Source organism: Pipra filicauda, unplaced genomic scaffold, assembly GCF_003945595.2.
Source record: "Pipra filicauda isolate LSUMZ 115617 unplaced genomic scaffold, ASM394559v2 scaffold133_size2016399_pilon, whole genome shotgun sequence".
Taxonomy (NCBI): Eukaryota; Metazoa; Chordata; class Aves; order Passeriformes; family Pipridae; genus Pipra; species Pipra filicauda.
Genome location: NW_024103807.1, coordinates 1,515,221 through 1,534,492, shown reverse-complemented (window position 1 = coordinate 1,534,492; position 19,272 = coordinate 1,515,221). Strand labels below are relative to the sequence as shown.

General features: G+C 41.9%; 2 protein-coding genes and 1 long non-coding RNA gene across 6 annotated transcripts in view; 1 reads left to right on the top strand and 2 right to left on the bottom strand.

Annotated features, from left to right (window-relative positions):
- Positions 1–3,933, bottom strand: part of LRP4 (LDL receptor related protein 4) — an 82,153-nt gene extending 78,220 nt beyond the window's left edge. For all 3 annotated transcript variants that reach the window (XM_027719487.2, XM_027719488.2, XM_027719493.2), the window contains exon 1: positions 3,777–3,933. In XM_027719487.2, coding sequence (XP_027575288.1) covers positions 3,777–3,861 — 85 coding nt within the window. In that variant the 5' untranslated portion in view covers positions 3,862–3,933. The remainder of the gene's footprint in view (positions 1–3,776) is intronic.
- A 4,469-nt stretch (positions 3,934–8,402) lies between these two features.
- On the bottom strand, positions 8,403–17,639 carry LOC120322585. Its single transcript, XR_005562383.1, has 4 exons — positions 17,359–17,639; positions 13,969–14,075; positions 9,511–9,600; positions 8,403–8,736 (listed from the first exon to the last, which is right to left on the bottom strand). It is a non-coding gene; the product is annotated as an uncharacterized LOC120322585 (long non-coding RNA).
- CUNH11orf49 (chromosome unknown C11orf49 homolog) overlaps positions 17,596–19,272 on the top strand; it is an 81,928-nt gene continuing 80,251 nt past the window's right edge. The window contains exon 1 of one of the 2 annotated variants that reach the window (XM_027719520.2): positions 17,596–17,792. In XM_027719520.2, coding sequence (XP_027575321.1) covers positions 17,747–17,792 — 46 coding nt within the window. In that variant the 5' untranslated portion in view covers positions 17,596–17,746. The remainder of the gene's footprint in view (positions 17,793–19,272) is intronic. The other variant, XM_039378292.1, reaches the window with a different exon arrangement.

Below are 19,272 nucleotides of genomic sequence, written 5' to 3'. Positions count from 1 at the left end.
GTGAAACACACACAGCCACTAAATACAGTACGCCAATTAATGGAGGGGGTTTGTTGTACGCCAGAGCTCCAGCTCTGGATGTTTTATCAGATAAAGCCAATCATCTTAAAGACGGTCAGTTTAAGTGTGCATATATATATATATATATATATATATAATCTTATTATGTAAACCCCTCCAAGATAACCTCACAAATAGCTAAGCTGGAAATAACAGAGGACTAGAGAAATTACATATCCACTTTTCTTGTACAGTTCTTTTAACAACACATTACTTACCAATTCACTCTTTCCAACAGAGGGTCAGTAAAACTTCTGTGGTTTTATGAATCTTTTGATCATCAGCAAGAGAAACAGAATTATTATTAAAAAGAGAAATAGCCACAAGTCACAGGCAGCAGAGGAATACAATGAAGGCGTAAGATGTGCTTACTTTACAAACGTATTTTTAAAACCTTGACTGGTTTTTAAGATAATATCTCTTTATCAGCTTTTTTAAGTGTTATGAAGCATATATTCTATTGTGTTCAATGTTAAGTTGCATTCTATGGCAAATGGAGTTGGCCTTGGGCAAGACAATTTCTACTTCACTTCCCACATTTACAAAACAAGGATAATATTTGCCTGTTTCACAAGAGTGCAGGAAGAGTCAAGAGCATTATCAGACTAAAGATCATTCTCATAGAATTAATGTTATAACTATTTTTTAATGTTAATTTCACCAGTCTGGAGAACTACAGGTTTTTAGGAGTAAAAACAAAATGCAAATCACTTTAACTTCTTTTTCTAGTTCACATACAGCAAGTACTGCCTTCTGGTTTGAACTACAGACAAGTGGATAATGTTTATATCCAATCACTTTTTCTTCTGTAACTTCAATGAACCCAATGTAGTGCAACAGCTCCAAGTTTTCTGAAATCCCATTTTGTGGCCCACAGGAACAGAATATGCCTCTTCAAGGTCCACAAGACACACGGGAAATGCAAGCACTTCATGTAACTAAGAACCTATTAATTTTCTTTCTGCATACACTCACACTCCCACGATACAAGAAGGGATTCTCTATTGCACAAAACAGTGTTAAAGCACACAACTGAAAGCTTTTGGAAAGAGAATATAAAAGAAAATTGCTTATATACACTATTAACTTCATACTGGAATATTTGTGCTGTATGCTTTTCTACCGCGTTTTAGTAAAAAAACAAACAAAAACAAACCCCCACTGTATGTCAGCATTCTGCAGCACCTTACTTTTCATTTTAGAAGTGTAAGGATGTTACTCAGTGCCATCAGCACTTCGAAAAAAAGAAACAATCAAGATAATTCAGGATGATCGTGAGATCTGTATCATCCAACCTGACCATCAGTAAACCCTGGCACCCTCAGCACACCCAGAAAGTAGAACATGATCAGCTCCGAGCTGACAATAAGAAAATGGGTGTTTTGCACTTGGTTGAGAGTGGAAGAACCAACAGCAATGCCAAGCACATGTAATTGAGATTGTAATTCCCACTGCAAACTACACTTCTACAAAGGTATTGCTTTCAGGCTTGTGACTCTAAAATGTAGTCAAGATGTTTGGGAAGCGAAGTTCTGATATTAACAATTTATTTTGCTGGCAGAGCTCCAGGAGCCAGAACAGCAAACACATTACCCAGACAGGTTCTGTGACACTCTGTAGTTATACTAACACAGACCATCTTAGCATGAGGTCCTTCTGCACACCATCCCCCAGCAGTGCGTGCCATTAGCTTTAAATTCTCTATGTATGTCCATTTTCGCCTGTAATGCACTCTTCCAAGAGCTCTTCCAAGGATACTTGCAGACCTCTTTCGATGGTTTTGTTTTGTTTTGTTTTTTTTTGGCACAGACTTCTCCAGTTTTAACTGCCACTATCCACTACACAAGAGTCAAAGGTCAATCTTGCAGACTTGTACGCTTTCGCTCCTGTACTGAGGCAGAGTACAGGTGCTTCTAACAATTTACCTGTTTGGCATCGTGAGTTCTGTGGCTGTGGATGCTTTATGACAGTTAAGCTGTACAGTATCCTGGAGGTACTTCTAAAGGACAACGTTGAAAAATTTCTAGCTAAGGGAAGGAACACCGACTCATCACAAATTTTGGCATTTTGTCTGCCCCCTCCATCCTGACACCTCCTCATGTTTTTCCTTGCTTCAAACAGGAAAAAGATTGCTTAGGAATTGTGTCCTTATTGCAAAACATATCTTTCCATGGAGGAAAGAGGATATTTACTTCTGGAAGTAGTTGGCACACCCAATCATAAACTCCCATTTATGTGACAAGAGGATACATGAAAGTGCACACTGATGGGAAAACTACTCAAAAGAGAGAGAGAGACTGCCATAAAAAAGCATCCTAGAGACATCAAGGCACAACCACCTACCAGGAAACCTGCATTTTACAATCAGACATGTCCCACATGGCTGTTAACAACCCAGACACATTAACTAGGAGCACCTGGGTAACAGCCAAAATAAAACACATCCAGATCTGCACCTAAACTAAGATCTATGGTTTAGATCCTTCTCCCTTCTAGATGTCAGCTGAGTATCTGTGTGGCATTTGGGAACTCAAGAGTACTTCTGGCTTCTAAAAAGCAGACTTTCTGATACACAGAACTATGGCCCTCTCTAGTCAGTCTTTCCAAGCTGGCTGAGCACATTCTTCAAAGCTGCCTGCAATTAGGTTTCTTGTTAGAGGAGAAGTAATATTACTTGAAACCCAAACTCTCTCTGATTGTGCCCCAGGGGCAATACTTGTAGAATGATGGAGGTCAGCAGCACTACTGCAAATGCTTCCTGTAATTTCAGAGTAGCACAGGAGAAAACGGATGGGTGAAATTATACAGCAGCTGCCAAAGGAGTGAAGGGAGAGAAATGAGGTACGTATCTCCTCTCCACACCCCTCCCCCAAAAGTCTTCTAACTTTTTATAAACAATTCCGCGAAGCGTTTAGATGTTTTCTTCTCCACTGGGTGCACTTGTAAAATAGAGCTCCACCGTACAACACGAAGAAACAGCAGATGCTTTTCAGATAATGGAGCAACCACAAAGATGAAGTTTCCATGGGCGAGACTTGATGGAACTACCTCCCGGCTCGCTAAGAGCGCAGCGAAGCCCTCCCCTCGCCACTACTTTTGGTACCGCTCCTGCCCCAGCCCCGCTCTGCCAGGGCGCTGAGGACGGACTCCCAGTCCCCGCCGAGGCGAGGCAGGTAGCCTGGGGCGCCACCGCAGAGCCGGGCTGTACCTTTAAGGGGCCCGTCGCGGCGGGTGCGCGGCTGCATTCCTACTCCGGAGCGGCGGCTGTCCCGACACGCCGGGCACGGCAGCCTCCGAGGCAACCTGCGCGCCCGCCCCGGCTCGGCCCGCCGCTCGCACCGCGGGAACAAAGCCCGCGCCCGCCGCCAAACTTCCGCGGGGGGCAGCGGCCGCGTGGGCTCTGCGGACTCTCGCTGGGGAGAGAGTCCGCCGGCCAGGGCAGCGCCGCTCCGGGACCCGCGCTCTGGCCTGCCAGGAGACCCCGCCGGCTCCGGCCCGCCTAGCCGGGGCACGGGCAAGGCGAGAGCGCCGCGTCCGGGCGCGGGACGGGGCGCGGACAAAGCGCGGCGGCGGGGCAGGGCAGGGCAGGGCTCCCCGCCCGGCGGCGCGGGCAGGTGAGCGGCTCGGCCGGGCGGGGATCCCCGCCACCGAGCCCGGGACGGCAGCTGGGCCCCCCGCGCTGCCGCGGGGCAGAGGGTGCCGCGGCAGCCGCTTACCTCTGGAGCGTAGCAGCGCTCCCAGCAGCACCAGCAGGAGCTGCGGAGGCGCGGGCAGGAGACAACCCCCGCCGCGCCGCCTCATGGTGGCAGCGCCCCGGCCCCGCGCCTGGGCCGCCCGCAGCGACGTCGCGAGCTCCTCCTGCGCGGAGCACCCGGCACGACCACCCCTCACTCCCTCCGCAGCTGCGGCAACACCGGGACCAGGGGCTCGTTCCCCGCTCCGCCCGGCCGAGGCCCGGCCCCGGAGGAGGAGCCCCGCTGGGGCAGCCCCCGCCCCGCTCCCCCCAGCGCCGAGGCACTTCGCAAACTTTCGGCGCGGCAAAGGCGATCCCGGGACTGCGGCTTTGCAGCGAGGCACACACCTCCCTTCGCCACCCCCTAGAGCTGCCGCGGGCAACTGCTGCGAGACCTTTAGGCTCTCCCAGCGCCCCCGGACCCGCTCCACCCTTGCCGACGGCAGGGAAGCCCTTACTAAAGCGGCCCTGCTGCTCGAGACTGTCGGTGCCGGCTCTCCCTGTTCCAATTTCCGCAGCGCCGCCCAAGAGCATCGCTCAGGGCTCTCGGCTGCCCGCCGCAGAGCTGCCCGGTATCATCCGGTCCCCGCGCGTTGCCACCGCTTCCCGGCTTGTGCCAGCTATCTATACCCAAGACAAATCGCAGAACCCTTGTCCCTGTCCCATCCTCGTTTGCCAAACACCCTTCGAAAGGGAAACATTCGCGAGCCTTTTGCCCGACGTACATGTTGCTACCGAAGAGAAAGGTATGATTTTTCCCTCCGTCCATGACAAGCATTCTGCTGTTTTCCTTATAGCCGCAGCGTCCGAAGACAGCTGACTATGTATGAATTTCGGATGCCCTAAAAAAAAAGAGCTAGGGTCGTTTCCTGTTGGAGTAGAAATTAACACTTGGACAATTGGCTTATGTGCCTTCTGCTCTGTACTGCATTAAAAAGCAGACAGGCTTTCACTGTACGTCATCCTTACAGCCAGTTTTATGATCCTCTGTGGCATAATTTGGCATTTTAATACATAGGGTTGACAATGCAAGAAACTGTTGTTAAATAATTAATCTCAGTTGATTTCAAAGTATTAACTTGAACAGAAAGCTGACTCAGATAGTCCAAACCATGGACCACAGGGGAAGATGGGAATTTTTTCAAATTGACACCAAAGAGCCAACGGATAGGAATGGTCTTATTTAAACCCTTCACAAAGATGAATCCAAGGAAGCTGCAATTAATCCCATCCTTTAAACAATCACAAGAGTAAGTAAACAGCACAGCATGTGATTGAGAGAATTCTGCCACTCCTATTAATTAAGTGTAAAATGGTGAAGACAAGGGGTATTATTAAAAATGTCAATGTAAAATTAAAACAGGCACTGAGTCTTGACAAATTGTGCTCAATGTAAAGAAAAAATAATCCAACACAGCTTCACTGAGGAGGAGAACTCCCAAGAGCAGGAACACGGTAAGAAACAGTAAGCAGCAAACCATGTATAAATCTACACTACATAGCCACCACAATTTTAAAAATGCAGATTTTTTGCTTTATTTGCAGAATGACTGCATCACGATAGGAATAGATCCACTTTACATAGCAAGAGTGCAATAGCATGTAGACGAAGGCATTGAATTCTATGTATTTGATAGGGAAAATGTGCAAAGTTGCAGAAGAGTAATAACAAATACAAGGTAGTCAAGAGGGACTGACTGAGATGGAGAGATTAAAAAACCTCTCTCTTCTAACACTGACTTGGAAGCAGTGACAGACTGAGGCTAGGAAAGTATATGCAATTATTGTAAAGGAATGAACTCCAAGATACAAGAGTTTAAGATGATTGAACAGAACTGTGGATTAAAGTTAAGAGAGAGAAAACAATAACCTCACACTGACTGGGGGCTGGCTGACTGTCTAGCATGCAAAACCCTTACTGTATCTCCCTAAAATACAGGGCATTTAAGGCTAGATCATCAGGTAGTATAAATCAGAGGAACCCTTCTGACTTCAGGCTCACAGAAGCTTGTAAGAAGTTTAGATGCTGAAGTACTAAACATGATAAAGCACAGACACAGGGCCCAGAACTTCCTAATAATTATATACTTAGGTCATGGAACAGTCTTCTAACTGTTGAGATTAGTATTTCCTTGCGTTTAAAACAAAAGCCTCTTGAAAAATATTGTCCTAAATGCAAATAAATTCACTTGTTAGCTCTTCAGGTCTTCCCTCCCCAGGGAACAAATGTTTTTACCCACTTGTGTTTCTTAAAGTGTGTTTACCAGTCCTCTGCATCTTGCGCTGTATTTTGGCAAATCACTTTCCTCTCTAAGCTCAACTCCCCTAAATTATATTTCTCTCATTAATAATTTTGAAATCCCCTGGTGAATGTTAGAGAAGCATATAGTATTGTCTTTCACGATAATCTCCTAAATAGGTTTCAGTTGAACAGATGAAAATTTATATCATAAACCTCTCAATTACCTATCTGTTGATACAATACTATGATTGAATATAGCCCTGATTCTTTGAGGAATAATTGCAGATTTATGCAGTGTAAAATGGATATTTATGGTGAAAGTAGAAGAGTTGTTAAATAATGCTGGTAAAATTCAACCATATGTTTAGGTCTTGCCACTCCCTGACCAAGCATCTTCCAGAAAGACTACCAGAATGCACTTCAACCCATGCACGAGGTAGGTACTTGCTCTTACCCACATCTTTGAGGGAGGAACATTATGAAGTAACCTGTAATAATTTATAGATCACTAGTAAGTGACATATAAGTATTGTAAAACAGATGAGAAAGAAGTAATTAAAATATAATTAACAATTAATTTACATGACAACACGCCTAAGCAAAAAAACCCCCACCAATCGTTATAAATGGAACAGGAAAAAGATTATTATACTAATAAACATTTTGAGACATAATTCTCCCCCCTCCAAAAAGAGACATTAGAGAAATAAACCAACCCAATGGCAGAAAATAGCTGCCATGAAATAATACTAAAAGTTTGCATCATTTCCAGAGTGATTTTAAATAGTAATCTTATGTCAGGAAAAAGACAACCAAGGACATGGTGTCATTGAAAAAAGAAGAAAGAAAGGAACCACAACGAGGTAGGATTATTAGGGAAAATATATATTATCTATTCTAAAACCACAAAGATCTTAATAAGAGGTTTAAAGAAAAAAAGACAAGAGAAAAATGGTTGTAGTCTTACATATCAAAGTATTTTTAAAGCATTTGAGTGAGCTGTTCCTTGTGAAGATGCTTCTCCACACCTCAAGTTACCTAGAAGAGAATGATCGCATAGCTGAATTGTTGTGTTCAGAAAGGTTTGGATAACTGTGTTTTAAATATTTGAGATAGAATGAATTCATTTAATAGAATGAAAAACACACATGAAAAACAGGCAAAATGCATTTGTGCTAAATGAAGTTCCCTTTTTTAAGTAATGTAAAGCTCACTGAGTAAACAGAAGGCAACAGACATGATACATCTTGTACAGCTTTTGGCACCGTCTCATAAGACACTTTCATAGAATGACATTTTAAATACAACTAGGGGAAGGTGTGCAAGCATCTGATAGAAGAAAACCGTGGTGGTCATTAGTCATGACTCATCAAAACGCAGAGGCACATCAGAAAGACACATTTCGGGATATATCCTGTGCTCTGTTTTATATACTGTGTTCACTACCAACGTAGATGATATACTATTATGATTATAAAATCTGTGCTATAACAACTGATAATCTCAAAATAATGGCAAAAGGATGCAAACACTAGAAAGGATGAGATCAAAAACCCCAAATCCTACTGACGAATTGGACAGGTTGTCCAAAAACAAACAAGGGAAAAAACAGTACTGAAAAATATTTTATCCTTGGGAAAAGAATGAAACATGAATAAACTGTGTTGAATTCTGGACTAGACAGAAATACGGCAAAACCAGATCTTCGGGTTGTACGGATAACCAACAATATAAACCAATAGTGCAGTATCAGTGCCAGAAATGTGTTTAATTCCGGAGCACATTAACAGGTGTGTCATATACAGGACAATTTGTTTGGTTTCTTAAATTCTTGTGGTACTGAAGCCCCAAGTGGCATAATGTGTCTGGTCCTGGATTAACACCTTAGAAACATAAACACAGGTGAAGAGAAGCAAGAAAATAATAATAAGAAGTTTATGAATCAAACCCTTGGAGAAAAAGCTGAAAGAATTAGGTACGCCTAGTCAAGAAAACAAAAGCTTCAAGCAAGATGCATCTTTCTGACACATACAAGCTCATTACAGAGGTGTCGATCAGCTATCCTCTATGGCTCCCGTAGAAAGACGTGAAAGAGTCAACTTGATTTGCAGCAAGAAATGCTTAAAAGATTTTGATCAGCATTCCAGCTAAGCATTTTTCAACACTGGAGCAGACTGTCTAGGACGACTGTGAAATCTCTTCCACTGGATTTTTTTAAAAACAAAGTTTGATAAGCATGCTGGCACTAGCCTTGATATATTTAGTCTTGATGCAGTGCAGGCTAGACTAGGCGATCTTTTGGGACTCCTCCCAAACTTAAGTTCCACAATGGATATAATTCAGAAAATTCTAACTAGAAACATAATTTCAAACTCTGCACTCTGATTGATCAAATTCTGTGTTACTAGTAAGTTCCACTAAATAAACAGAAAAGCCAGGAAAATAGTAAATTGTTCCCAACAGTTCTCTAAGTTTAAAATAAAATCACAGGTTCCATGCTCTCTGACTATGAGATTTTCCAGTGGCCCTTTTAATTTCTATAATTATTCCACTGGTACATTACCCACATCAGTTCTCTCTGCCATATCACCAGTGAACTAAAGAGGTGGTAGCTTGGAATACCAAATAGTTAAATTCAGGATTTTACCCATACATAGAAAGATGCAGTGAGACAGTTGGGCCTCCAACTTCACTGTTGGACCTGTAAAGAAACAGTTTAATTTTCCAAAGAGTTGAGGGTCCTACAGTTTTGCATCTGATGACCTAGTTTGTAAATTATAGTCTCTGTGTTACATACATTAAATGAAATATTAGCATCGACTTATATTTTATGTTATCACTTTTTCCCTTGTTGCCTTCCCTGAAGTTTTCTAAGTAGCAGCACTACTACTGTATACCCACATATGCTCAGGGATGTCATAAACATTCAAATACCGTCACCATTGTCCCTTACAGCGTTTCTCAAGTTACTGCTTATTTATTTTTAAGAAAACAGTAATTCATTTGCCATCTTCTGCAGTGTTTCCGCAATTGTTTTCATTTACAACAAAATAAAACTCATGTTAGCAAGTCAGAGTTTATGTGTTACTTGATTTTCTTCACATTTCATTTAACTGTTGCTTTTTAAGCATTCCAATTGCACATTTGTTTTGGGAAACTTTATGATCATCTCATGGACCACCATTAATTCTACTTCGCAGTGCAGAACAGTAAAACTAGAGATTACATTAAATGACTACATTCAGAAGCTGAGATACAAAGAATCGTGCAAAAGATCCTTTGTAATGTAATGGCCAAAGTAGAGATTCATCTAACCCCACCCCTTTTTTGTGTGTGTCTGGAAGGTGGGACTGAAACCAACCTGCCAGGCCATTCAACTTTCCGCTCTAGGGGAAAAAAGAAAAAAAAAGAAACAAAACCCTAAGTAAATTAACTCTCAAAATAGGAGAAAACCCCCCCAAACAACAAAAAAAACCTTTCTTCATGTTTTCTTTGAGACGGTAGCTCTTCCTGTGTCTCTTGAAATCTGGTTCTGCTCCTTCTTTTGCCGGTTCCCTAACATCCTCTGTGTAAAAATAATGCAAATACACCATCATTTATTACTGATGAGACTCCTCCCTGCAGTGAAATGGCAATTATCCAGGCCTTGCACAATGTCTGCATTGCAAAAGTAACCGGTGGGCTAGCCTTAAGAACAGCACAGCTTATCTGGCACAGAAAAAAAGAAGAGAAAAGAGGAAGAGCTTAAAAGGAGAACGTTCTCTTAAAAGCCAGCAGTAGAAGAATTCAGTTTGAAGACAGAAGCTTAACGACCTTTATTCTCCAAACACATTCAAATGGATAAGTAGCAAGTTGTGTCTCCTAAATTAATTTTTGACCCCACGGAGAAGTTCTTTTCTAAAGAACTGGAGACCTGTGTCTTTCTTTGACTCCCAGTTATTAATGTAATTTGCTATCAATAGTCTCTGTACTCAGATAAGAAGTTTGTGGTAAAAATCAATCACGCAATCAGAAAGAAAGGTGACCTTATGTCTTGGTATGTGGAATATCTCTGATGGGCTGAGTTTTCCTTTCTTAAAAGCCTAGAATACATGAATTGGGCCTGTAAAAGAAGCAAGTAGTCATGGGAATAGATGCGAAAGACATAAATGTATCTTTCCCTCAGCTCACAAACCTTTCCTATTTGCAGAAGCCCTGCCACTATAGATGTAAAAATGTAAACAGAGAGATAGTTTTCTTTCTTGAAGATGATTCACTTCCAACGCTTCACTGGCATGATGGTTTTGGCAAGTACCACAGCATACACAAGATATAACCCTTGAGTCTTTCTGATAAGACGTCAACTGTGTGCTTTCCTATCAGGTGCCTGAATCAGAGATCCCTCTTAACACCCCTCCCTCTGTCATGTTAGCTCTTGATAAATGTGAATGAGGGAACAAATTAATTGCTCCTTACCAGCACTAGGTGAGACCTGAATAAAGGAACAGGTGGGAGCAAGATCCAGAGTTGCACACCCCCTCCACATGAGTCACCCATGCATATGCACACACATCCAACCTCCCTCCTAGTCACATATACTTGTGTCCATACCGTTGCAATTTTGGGATTTTAGGATACTTAACACATTAACATAACATTAGCATTCTAAGAGTTTAAAGGTTTGTGTGTTGCATTTTCATTTATGCTTCTTGCTAGATCAGCAGAGTTGCTGGAAACTCTGTCAGAGACTTCAGCGAGCAAAACCCAACACTTTTAATGCTCAGGGAAAACCTTGTCACAGAGGCCACAGGTTTCTGTTGTTTCTGTTTCATGTAACCTAAAGCACACTAAGTACGCTTAGGAAATTTCAGAAATGGGCTCTAGTCACAGAATTTGAGAGAAACTGTGACCCACATGTAAACTTTATGTATTCAAGGAACAACTCTTCCTTCACTAACACGGTCTAAAATTTAACAAATCAAGTTAGAACCTTAAGGACATATTTTTACTATCTAACAAGCTATTATCAGGTTCAAACGCAGAACGGTTGATCTATTTTGCTGTGCTATAGAAACTAGAATGATAAAGTTAACAAATCCAAAGAAAAATTTAAAAATATTCCTCAGACAAAACTTAATTAGGTCCTAATTTTCTACTACATTCTGAAAGATGTTCCGTGTTCCCTCTAGTTTAGAATTAATTGCCATAATCTTCATTTAGTATTTCAGTCTCATATGGTTTATCTTCTTTCTCAGTAAGTTATTTGCATACTACCCTTTCCATCTCTCATCCTCTACTCCTCAACTTCTCTTCCTAAGTACTCCAAACATTATATCATCTTTGGTCTCTATCTTCACTTCTAGTGAATCCACAAAGATCTTACTCTTGAAAACACCTAGAGTATTGTGTAGCAGAAAGAAAAAAAACATTCATCACTGTGTCCTCTTCTATTATGGAGTGAATGACCAGGATACTGATGTGTTCTTTCACTGAAAAAAATTCTGACTGCAGCTCCTGCAAAGCAGCAGGGTTCCACAGTGCTGTCTTCCAAAAGCCCTTTTGTGTATCTAACAAACAGAACTAATAATTGTTTTGAAGAATTCCACAGTTTTAATGAATCTGTGATATCCTTTCTTCTGGTTTTTTCCCCCTTGACTCCATCATTTGCATTTCCACGTATATGTTATAAGACAAAATACTTTCAGAGCATTTTGCATGTGCTAAATCTCTGCTCTGCATACAGAAAATTATGTACCGAAATTTCTCATAAGAGCTGGGCAGTATAGCCATCAGAGTTACTGCTTGATTTCATCCCCAGACACAACAGGCACTCCCACTTAGATTTGCCTACTCTCTTGTGCACACACAAAGCCTTTACTTACTATAATTTTCTCACACAAACACCTTGTCTAATGGATAACAGACTCTGGCAGCTTAAGTTTGCAAGGAACATTTGATAAGTAGAAATAAAGAATGAAAATTGCAGGCCTTTTTGGTTACCCCCCAGGATGAGCTAAGCCTTGGCTGTTAAAAATGCCTCCCATACCAGAATTTCATAGTGATATTTATTTTTACCAGCCATTTTATACTTTTTTTTTTGTTTGGCATGAGAGATCCTGCAAACTCTGCCAGAAATGGTTGTTTTTCTTCTCTGCATCATTAGTGGGGCGGCATTCCAACAGAGAAGGGTCACTCACTTGGTACTTAAGTACTTTTAAAGATGTCCTTTCCTTCCTGGTGAGATAATGGGAACAGAAACTGAAGTAGAGGCTTTCAAGAGTTTGCTGTTACAAAAAAGCTAACTTTGATTGCTAACACTAAGCTCAAAATCAAGTAGAATTTGGACAGTGCATTTCATACATGCCAGGAATCTATTATACAACTTACAGCTACCCCTGATTTTAAAATGAAGATGTGGCCTCCATGAGCCATAGAGCCTGTCATAATACTATCTCCTCTTCTCTTAAGCAGATCACCCAGAATTCAAAAGTACTCTTGTGACTGAGGAGTAGAAGAATATTTTAAGGCCTTTTTTCCCCAACAACTTGTATTTAAAATACAAGGATCTCGGAGCTTGGTTAGACCTAAGTCGTTAGGTGAACATAAAATTCATCAATATAGACAGATCTCAAAATTAGATCAGATTGCTATTTACATCCTTTCTGTCCATGATTTCAAGAGGGAAAATAAAATCTCAGCAATCCAGATTAAAACGCAGCTAACCAAGTAAATCAATGATGGCATAATGTTCACAGCACAGTTTCCTGTATGTTTATGACATCTTACCAGTTAAGTATATTCTTGACTTAAGACTTCCAGGTACAATTACAGGTGTCATGTTTAAGCTCTGTAATGGTACAAATGCTGGCTACTTAAGAGAGCTGCTGCTATCATCATGTCCTATTACTAGCTGGAAAACACAGAGTTGTTTCCAGAATTCATCCTGTGGCAGATGTTAGGATTGACGAACTTTGTGCATCTTATTTCTCTAATGCCTGTTAAACAACAATATAAGTCCTATCTGTTTGTCTAAGTTTTACCTGAAGAGGTAAACTAGTATTAATACTGCATTATTAGAGGAAAATTATTCATTTATTTGTTGGGCAAAACCACTGTGCTGTATGTGAACCAGATAAACAGTTCATTCATCTTGAGAAAGCTCAGATAAGGCTAAGCACTAAAAGTACTGGATCTTTCTCTGTAAATGTCTCCTGAGGAATCAACAATATAAAAATATGGATTTCATCACATAATTTCATTGTGATTTTGGCTGACCTTTTCATTTAAGATAATCTTATTTTTAGTGCATGTGTTTAGCGAGTTTGGTCATAATCTATATAAATGATTAGTAAGTCAAAAATTTAATGAGACTTTTTATGGGTTTGCAACTGACTCATAATCTTCAGTGCCGTTGATTTTTAAAAGGTCTTACATAATCGAATCCTAATTTCACTTACATGATTTCCAATAATTTACATATATAATTTTCAGTGCCATTGATTTTTAAAAGGTCTTACATAATAGAATCCTAATTTCACTTACAAGATTTCCAATAATTTACAAAATAATAGCATATGAAGATCTTATTCCCCTTTTCTTCAGATCTTTCCTCAAAACTTATCTCTGCCATGGTGCCCAAAATAATAGATTATCAATAAAGATTGACAGTTGTTTAAGTCAATGTTTTTCTTCTCTCGGTATGATGTGGTTTTTGTGTGTCTTTTTGTTATCACACGTGCAATTTTATTAATTATTATATACGAGGTAAAGCTTATCTGAAAAATATGTGGGAAGCCTCAAAGAATACAAAGCACAACCAAACTCAAAAAAGCTGAGTTCTGCACAAGACAGGCTCTTAGCTAACTGTTCTAAAGTAGGACCAGGCTTTGGACACTCAAAGGATGAACAAGAAAGGCTAGAGACAACTTCATAATGAAATGAAAATTCATCTTACATTGATTTCATAGAAGTTAGATGGAACAGTACTGAAGACTGCCCACGGCCTAGTTCTTTATACGTTGTAGTCGTAATGCTTAAAGCAACAGCATTTCCAACTGTCACCTGAAAAAAAAAAAAAAGGAAGTTTGTTTCCTCTAATATGTCTAGCCTTTATTGTAATTACTTTAGCAATATTGTTAAAATTCTAAGCAAATGAAACATTTCATTCCAAGAAAATTAATAGAAGCCAGACAAAATGACTCAATCTGTTTAAAACTAGGCATTTCCTTTGGAATTTTTTGCTTGATATCTAGTCCTGTTTATTATTCTATATAATACTCTCTCTGAAAGGGGAGCTGTTTCTCAGCAGAACTTTGTCCAATAAAAAGAAAATATTTCAATTCAGCATTGATAGTATCACTTAAGAAGATGAACATAAAAACAGTGAAGAGTAAGCTAAGCAATTAACATAGTGGGGGCAAAGTATGCGGGACTGGAGGAAAACAGAAATCCAATGTAAGCTAAGTTGCTGAGAAACACTTATAAAACTGACACAGAAAGGAGTTCTTCAGTCCATGCACCTTAACATAGTCAAGACATTTTCTTTCATTATATAATTTAAACTACACCACTGACTATTTTCAAACTTGTGGTCACATGAATTCTTACATAACTAAGTTAGCCCAATGTACTTAAAGTATGATTTCTAAAAGGCTACTTAAACCACAAAGTGAATTAAGCCAAATCAAATCAAGGTCACATTAACTGTGAAAGAGAGCGTGCACAAAATGTATCAATGTGGTCCAACTGATCCTCACTGAATGACTGACTCGGCCACTCTTGTCCCTGGTAGACAAAATCCAGCAATTTAAGACATGTAAGGGTAGATGACAAAAGTGTGCTCCATAGGCTTCCCCTAAAGTGAGACCTATACCACTGATAATCTGCTAGGGAGTTGTGACAGAGAAAAATACCTTTTTGCACTGTCATTCCTCCAGCTGGGTCCAAAAGAACATTAAGCCCTTGTTAGATGTGCTCCTCTGGGGGCAGATATTAAACTTGCAGGTGGTTTCCAGTGACCCAGAAAAGCCTTCTCAATTTATTAAAATGCACTGGTCTAGGGTTCTAAAGTCAAGATGGGATAACAAACTTAATACCTATGGCCAGGCTGGCAGCATTTCTCCCTTTTCAGGTGATGAGTGTGAGAGAGCAGGTGAGTGCTGCAGCTGATCTGTTATATCACCTAATCCTGGCTCTGGCAAGCCCAGAGAGAAATAATAGTAAACAGGGAAGTCTATAAATGGCTCCAGAAATGACATCTTGTTTTTATATAGTTTTCTTTGAGTCGTTAACAGTCAGGCGCCACTACTACTGAAACGTATCGTTATTAAAACCACAAATGGGATCAGTGTCCAAAAGGTTTCCCTTAGCTGTCTGAAGGAAATAGCAAAGTCTAACCCTTAGAGACCAAAGAGTAACAAGTGAAAAAAAAAAAAACCAGGAACTGGAGGGCTATTAGAATGTAGTATTTAAAACTGGACTTTAAAGGCCTCTTGTAAATCAGTGCTCCGGATACTGATCAAGGATAAATTGTGGTTTACAGAAATGGTTTAAACAACAAAAAAGAAACACAATCTATGGAAGGCTCCTACCAGCTGAGCTGACCAGCATTATGGAAAAGGTTTTTAGATTTGGCTTTTGAACACCACTGAAACTGCCTGGACAATGATAAATGACTGCTTGTGAAAAGAGAGATCTTGATGCTAGTGTAGGAATTGTACTCTTGAATCTAGTGATCACAAGAAATCTATCAAATTCCATTTCTCATCTCCAACAGTGGCCTAGAACCAGATACCTCACTGGAAAGCTCTAGAAACCCTAAACTGAGCAGTTATAGGATAGATATCATGTTAGGAAAAATATTTTCAAAAACCCCACTAGTCAGATAATTGGCTTCATCATGAAGTAGGATACTTTGTGTACCTATAGATGTGTTCTTTTTTTCCCTATCCTTTTATGTGCAATAACATAATACTTTGTTTTCTCATTCTGCTTGAATATATCTACTTCCTTTCTAAATTCTGCTGAATTCCTGGCCTCAAAAATATCTTGTGTCAATATATTCTATGATCTAATTGTATCTATTATTTTAAAAATCCTATCTTTAAATTTATAGCCTATCACAAACTGCAAAACTGAACACATTGGAATTCTGAATGAGTTTCATTGTAGCAAAAATAATTTTAGATAGCATCATTTCATATGTTATGCTTAGCCTCTTTAAGACAGTCTTACATTTTTCCAGTTATTCTTCATGCTGGAGTGTCTCATTGTCTACTCCCTAAATTATTCTCTCTGCCCATCCTTGAAATATGTATATCTAAGCCATATGCTTTTAAAAGACAGAACAAAGAGAAGTGGTCCAGATAATTTTGTGGGGGATATTAATAGTTAAGTTATAACATCCTGTTTGCCCTTTTTAACTGTGGTTTCTTTGAGTATAGATTAAAGTTGAGCAGCCAATAGTCACCTTCAGCTCTTTCCTCCAGTGGAATAAAGGCAGGTTATACGCTTGTACAGGTGGTTAATTTAATTTCTGTTCCTTTGCATTTGTCATTAAAAACATAGACAACACTTCCAGTACCCCCCCTTTTTTTTTTTTTTTAATTCCCAGGATTACATCTTGGACTGGTATTTTTCTAATGGTGATGGAAGAAACTGCAAAGTAATTTGGGAATTTTAGCCCCATCCACTTCTGAGAAAGAGGAGTCCAGCAGGCTTGCTTCCAGCCATGTGAAGAGCTCTGCCTCTCCTACATTCCTGGGACAAAGGCCATTCCCAGACAAGCTTTCAGACAAAAACAAAAAGAACCCTGTGGCTCAGGACTTTGCTGCTCGTTTTTACTTGCTTGTACAGCAGGGACAATTCTTGTTGTTCCCCTTAAGTCCCTCTCCTGAGCACAAGGGTTGCAAAAATTCCAGCACAGGAGTGGTATGGACAGAAGGATACAACTGTAAAGGATCTCCTTGGTCACCCTGTCGGTCCCTGCACTCTGAGACAAGGTTGCTAAACAGCGAACTTCATTACTTTGTTAACCCAGAGAAGTGGTCACAGCACCAAGCCCAGCTGAGTTCTAGAAACGTTTGGACAACACTCTCAAGCACATGAGGTGTCCTGTGCAGGGCCAGGAGTTGGACTCGATGATCCTGATGAGTCCCTTCCAACTCAGCATATTCTGTGATTCTGTGATTTGAGGTTATTACAATTCACCTTCAAATTAAGGTCTTTCCCCCAGAGCTGTAGTGCTAATAGCCACTGGCAGTTGACACCTTCTGATTTCCAACCTAAATCTAACCGGAATGAGTTTACACTCCTCTTGCCATTTCGGCTCTTCAGCTTGACTCACTCTTCTCCCTCTGAGGTGCCCCTCGGCCCTGGAGCAGCTGCCCCGGCATCGCCCACCGCCTCCTCCTCACAGCCTGGCCGCCGTGCTCGCCACAGCCCCTTCCCCAAGGCCATGTCACCATGCTCCTCCCAGAGACCCTTCCCACGAGGTCTCTCGGGGCTCCCACCCCTGCCCCAGCCCCTGTGGCCGCACAGACAGCCCGGGGGCGGCGGGAGGGGGCTGAGGCCGGGCGGGGGCGGATTTGGCCCGGAACGGTGGCGGCGAGGGGCGTGTTCCCAGCCGGGGCGAGCGGCCGAGCAGCGCCGGGAGCGTCGGGCGCCTTGGAAACGGGCGGAAGCTGGGAAGGAGCGGCGGCGGGAGGAGCAGGAGCAGGAGCAGGAGTAGGAGGATGCTGAGCCCCGAGCGGCTCTCGCTGCCCGGACCTGAGTACCTGGGTGAGGAGCGGGACGGGAAGCGCCCTCCCCCGGGTGTGCTGCGGCCCGGCCCGGGGAGGGCGCGGCGGGGCCGGGGTGGCTGCGGCCCGGCCCGGCCCTCCCGGGGACTGTGGCGAGCGGCCCCAGGCTGGGCCGGGCTGGGGGGAGGGCATCGCAATGGCTCCGTGTCCGCCTTCTCGGCTGGAGAGGGGGCAGCAGTGGGGGGTTACAGGTCGATGTTGTAGGACGCTGCCTCTCCGGGTACCCCCGGAGGAGGGAGAGCTGCGGAGCTCTCTTGGGCATAGGGAGCATCCCTCCGGTGCCCTGAGGTGTGGCTTCTGTGAAAGCAGCGCCGGCCGGAGGGAAGTGAGCTGCAGTCTCCTCCCCTGTCCCGTTGCACGGTATCAGTGGTGGCAAGCAGTGGCCAGCTACCCTGTGACAGACTGGAGCCTCATTTCACCCACTGCCAAACTGTTCTGCTCCCGGATCTCTGTGAGCATCCGCATTTTGTGCTCGTTTCCCAACACAGGAAGGAGTGCTGTTCTTATGTTGGGAGATGGTTTGAATGTCGGCTTCTGTTCTGAAATAACGTAGCATTGGTAGTATTTCCCACATAAAATGAAAATCTTTTAACCTGTGAAGCAGCTGCTCCATTGAAGACTACACCCATTTAAACTGGCTGTAAATGTTTCATGTTCCAGGAAGCTATGGGGCAAAGTGATTTGGTGTTATTGTGTCAAATAAAAATAATTAGGATGGAATAAAGTCAATATGACTTCATTTAATCACTAAAGAGGAGATGAATGAAAAGAAGTAAGCATTTGGAATGTGTTCAAGAGAGTATTTGTCAAGTGAAACTCTTCAGCCATTGCTTTCTAGACCCAAGAGGCTATTTGGTAATAACTCTTTTAAAAGTGTGCATAATTAATTGTGCCTTTCTTGTACAAGGACCAGTCAGAAATGGAATGGATTGATTTGTGCTACTTGTTCCATCATAATTTTGCTGTCTCTGATAAGTCAAAATGGAACAAGAGCAGAGAAACACTGCTGGCTAATAGTAAATGGAAAACCTGTCTTGCAGGGACCAGACTAAAAGAGCTTGGCTTGTTTAGCCTAGCAATAAGAGGAGGGGTCCCACTGTGTTTCAAAGCATATCTTAGCACTAAAGAGAAATGAACTCTTTAAGCAAAGGAATGAGTGATCTAATTTGCCTTGGAGTAGAATCTCATTGTGCTGTTACTGGTCCCTGCGGTTGGGGTACTCTGTGCATACCTACATAACTGCAGTGCTATTGTGTATCAGGGAAACTCAAGGCAGAAATAGGTTGGTTTAGTGCTCAATTTGGGGTGATTCTCATGAGACTCACTTTGCTGAAGCTCTTATTACTGATTTCAGTTCTGGAACTAGTTCAGGTATTTGAGAACAGTATCACAGTTCCATGCAGATACACTCTTTGGTTTTGTGCTACTCCATCACACTACATCAGCATTTCAACCTACAC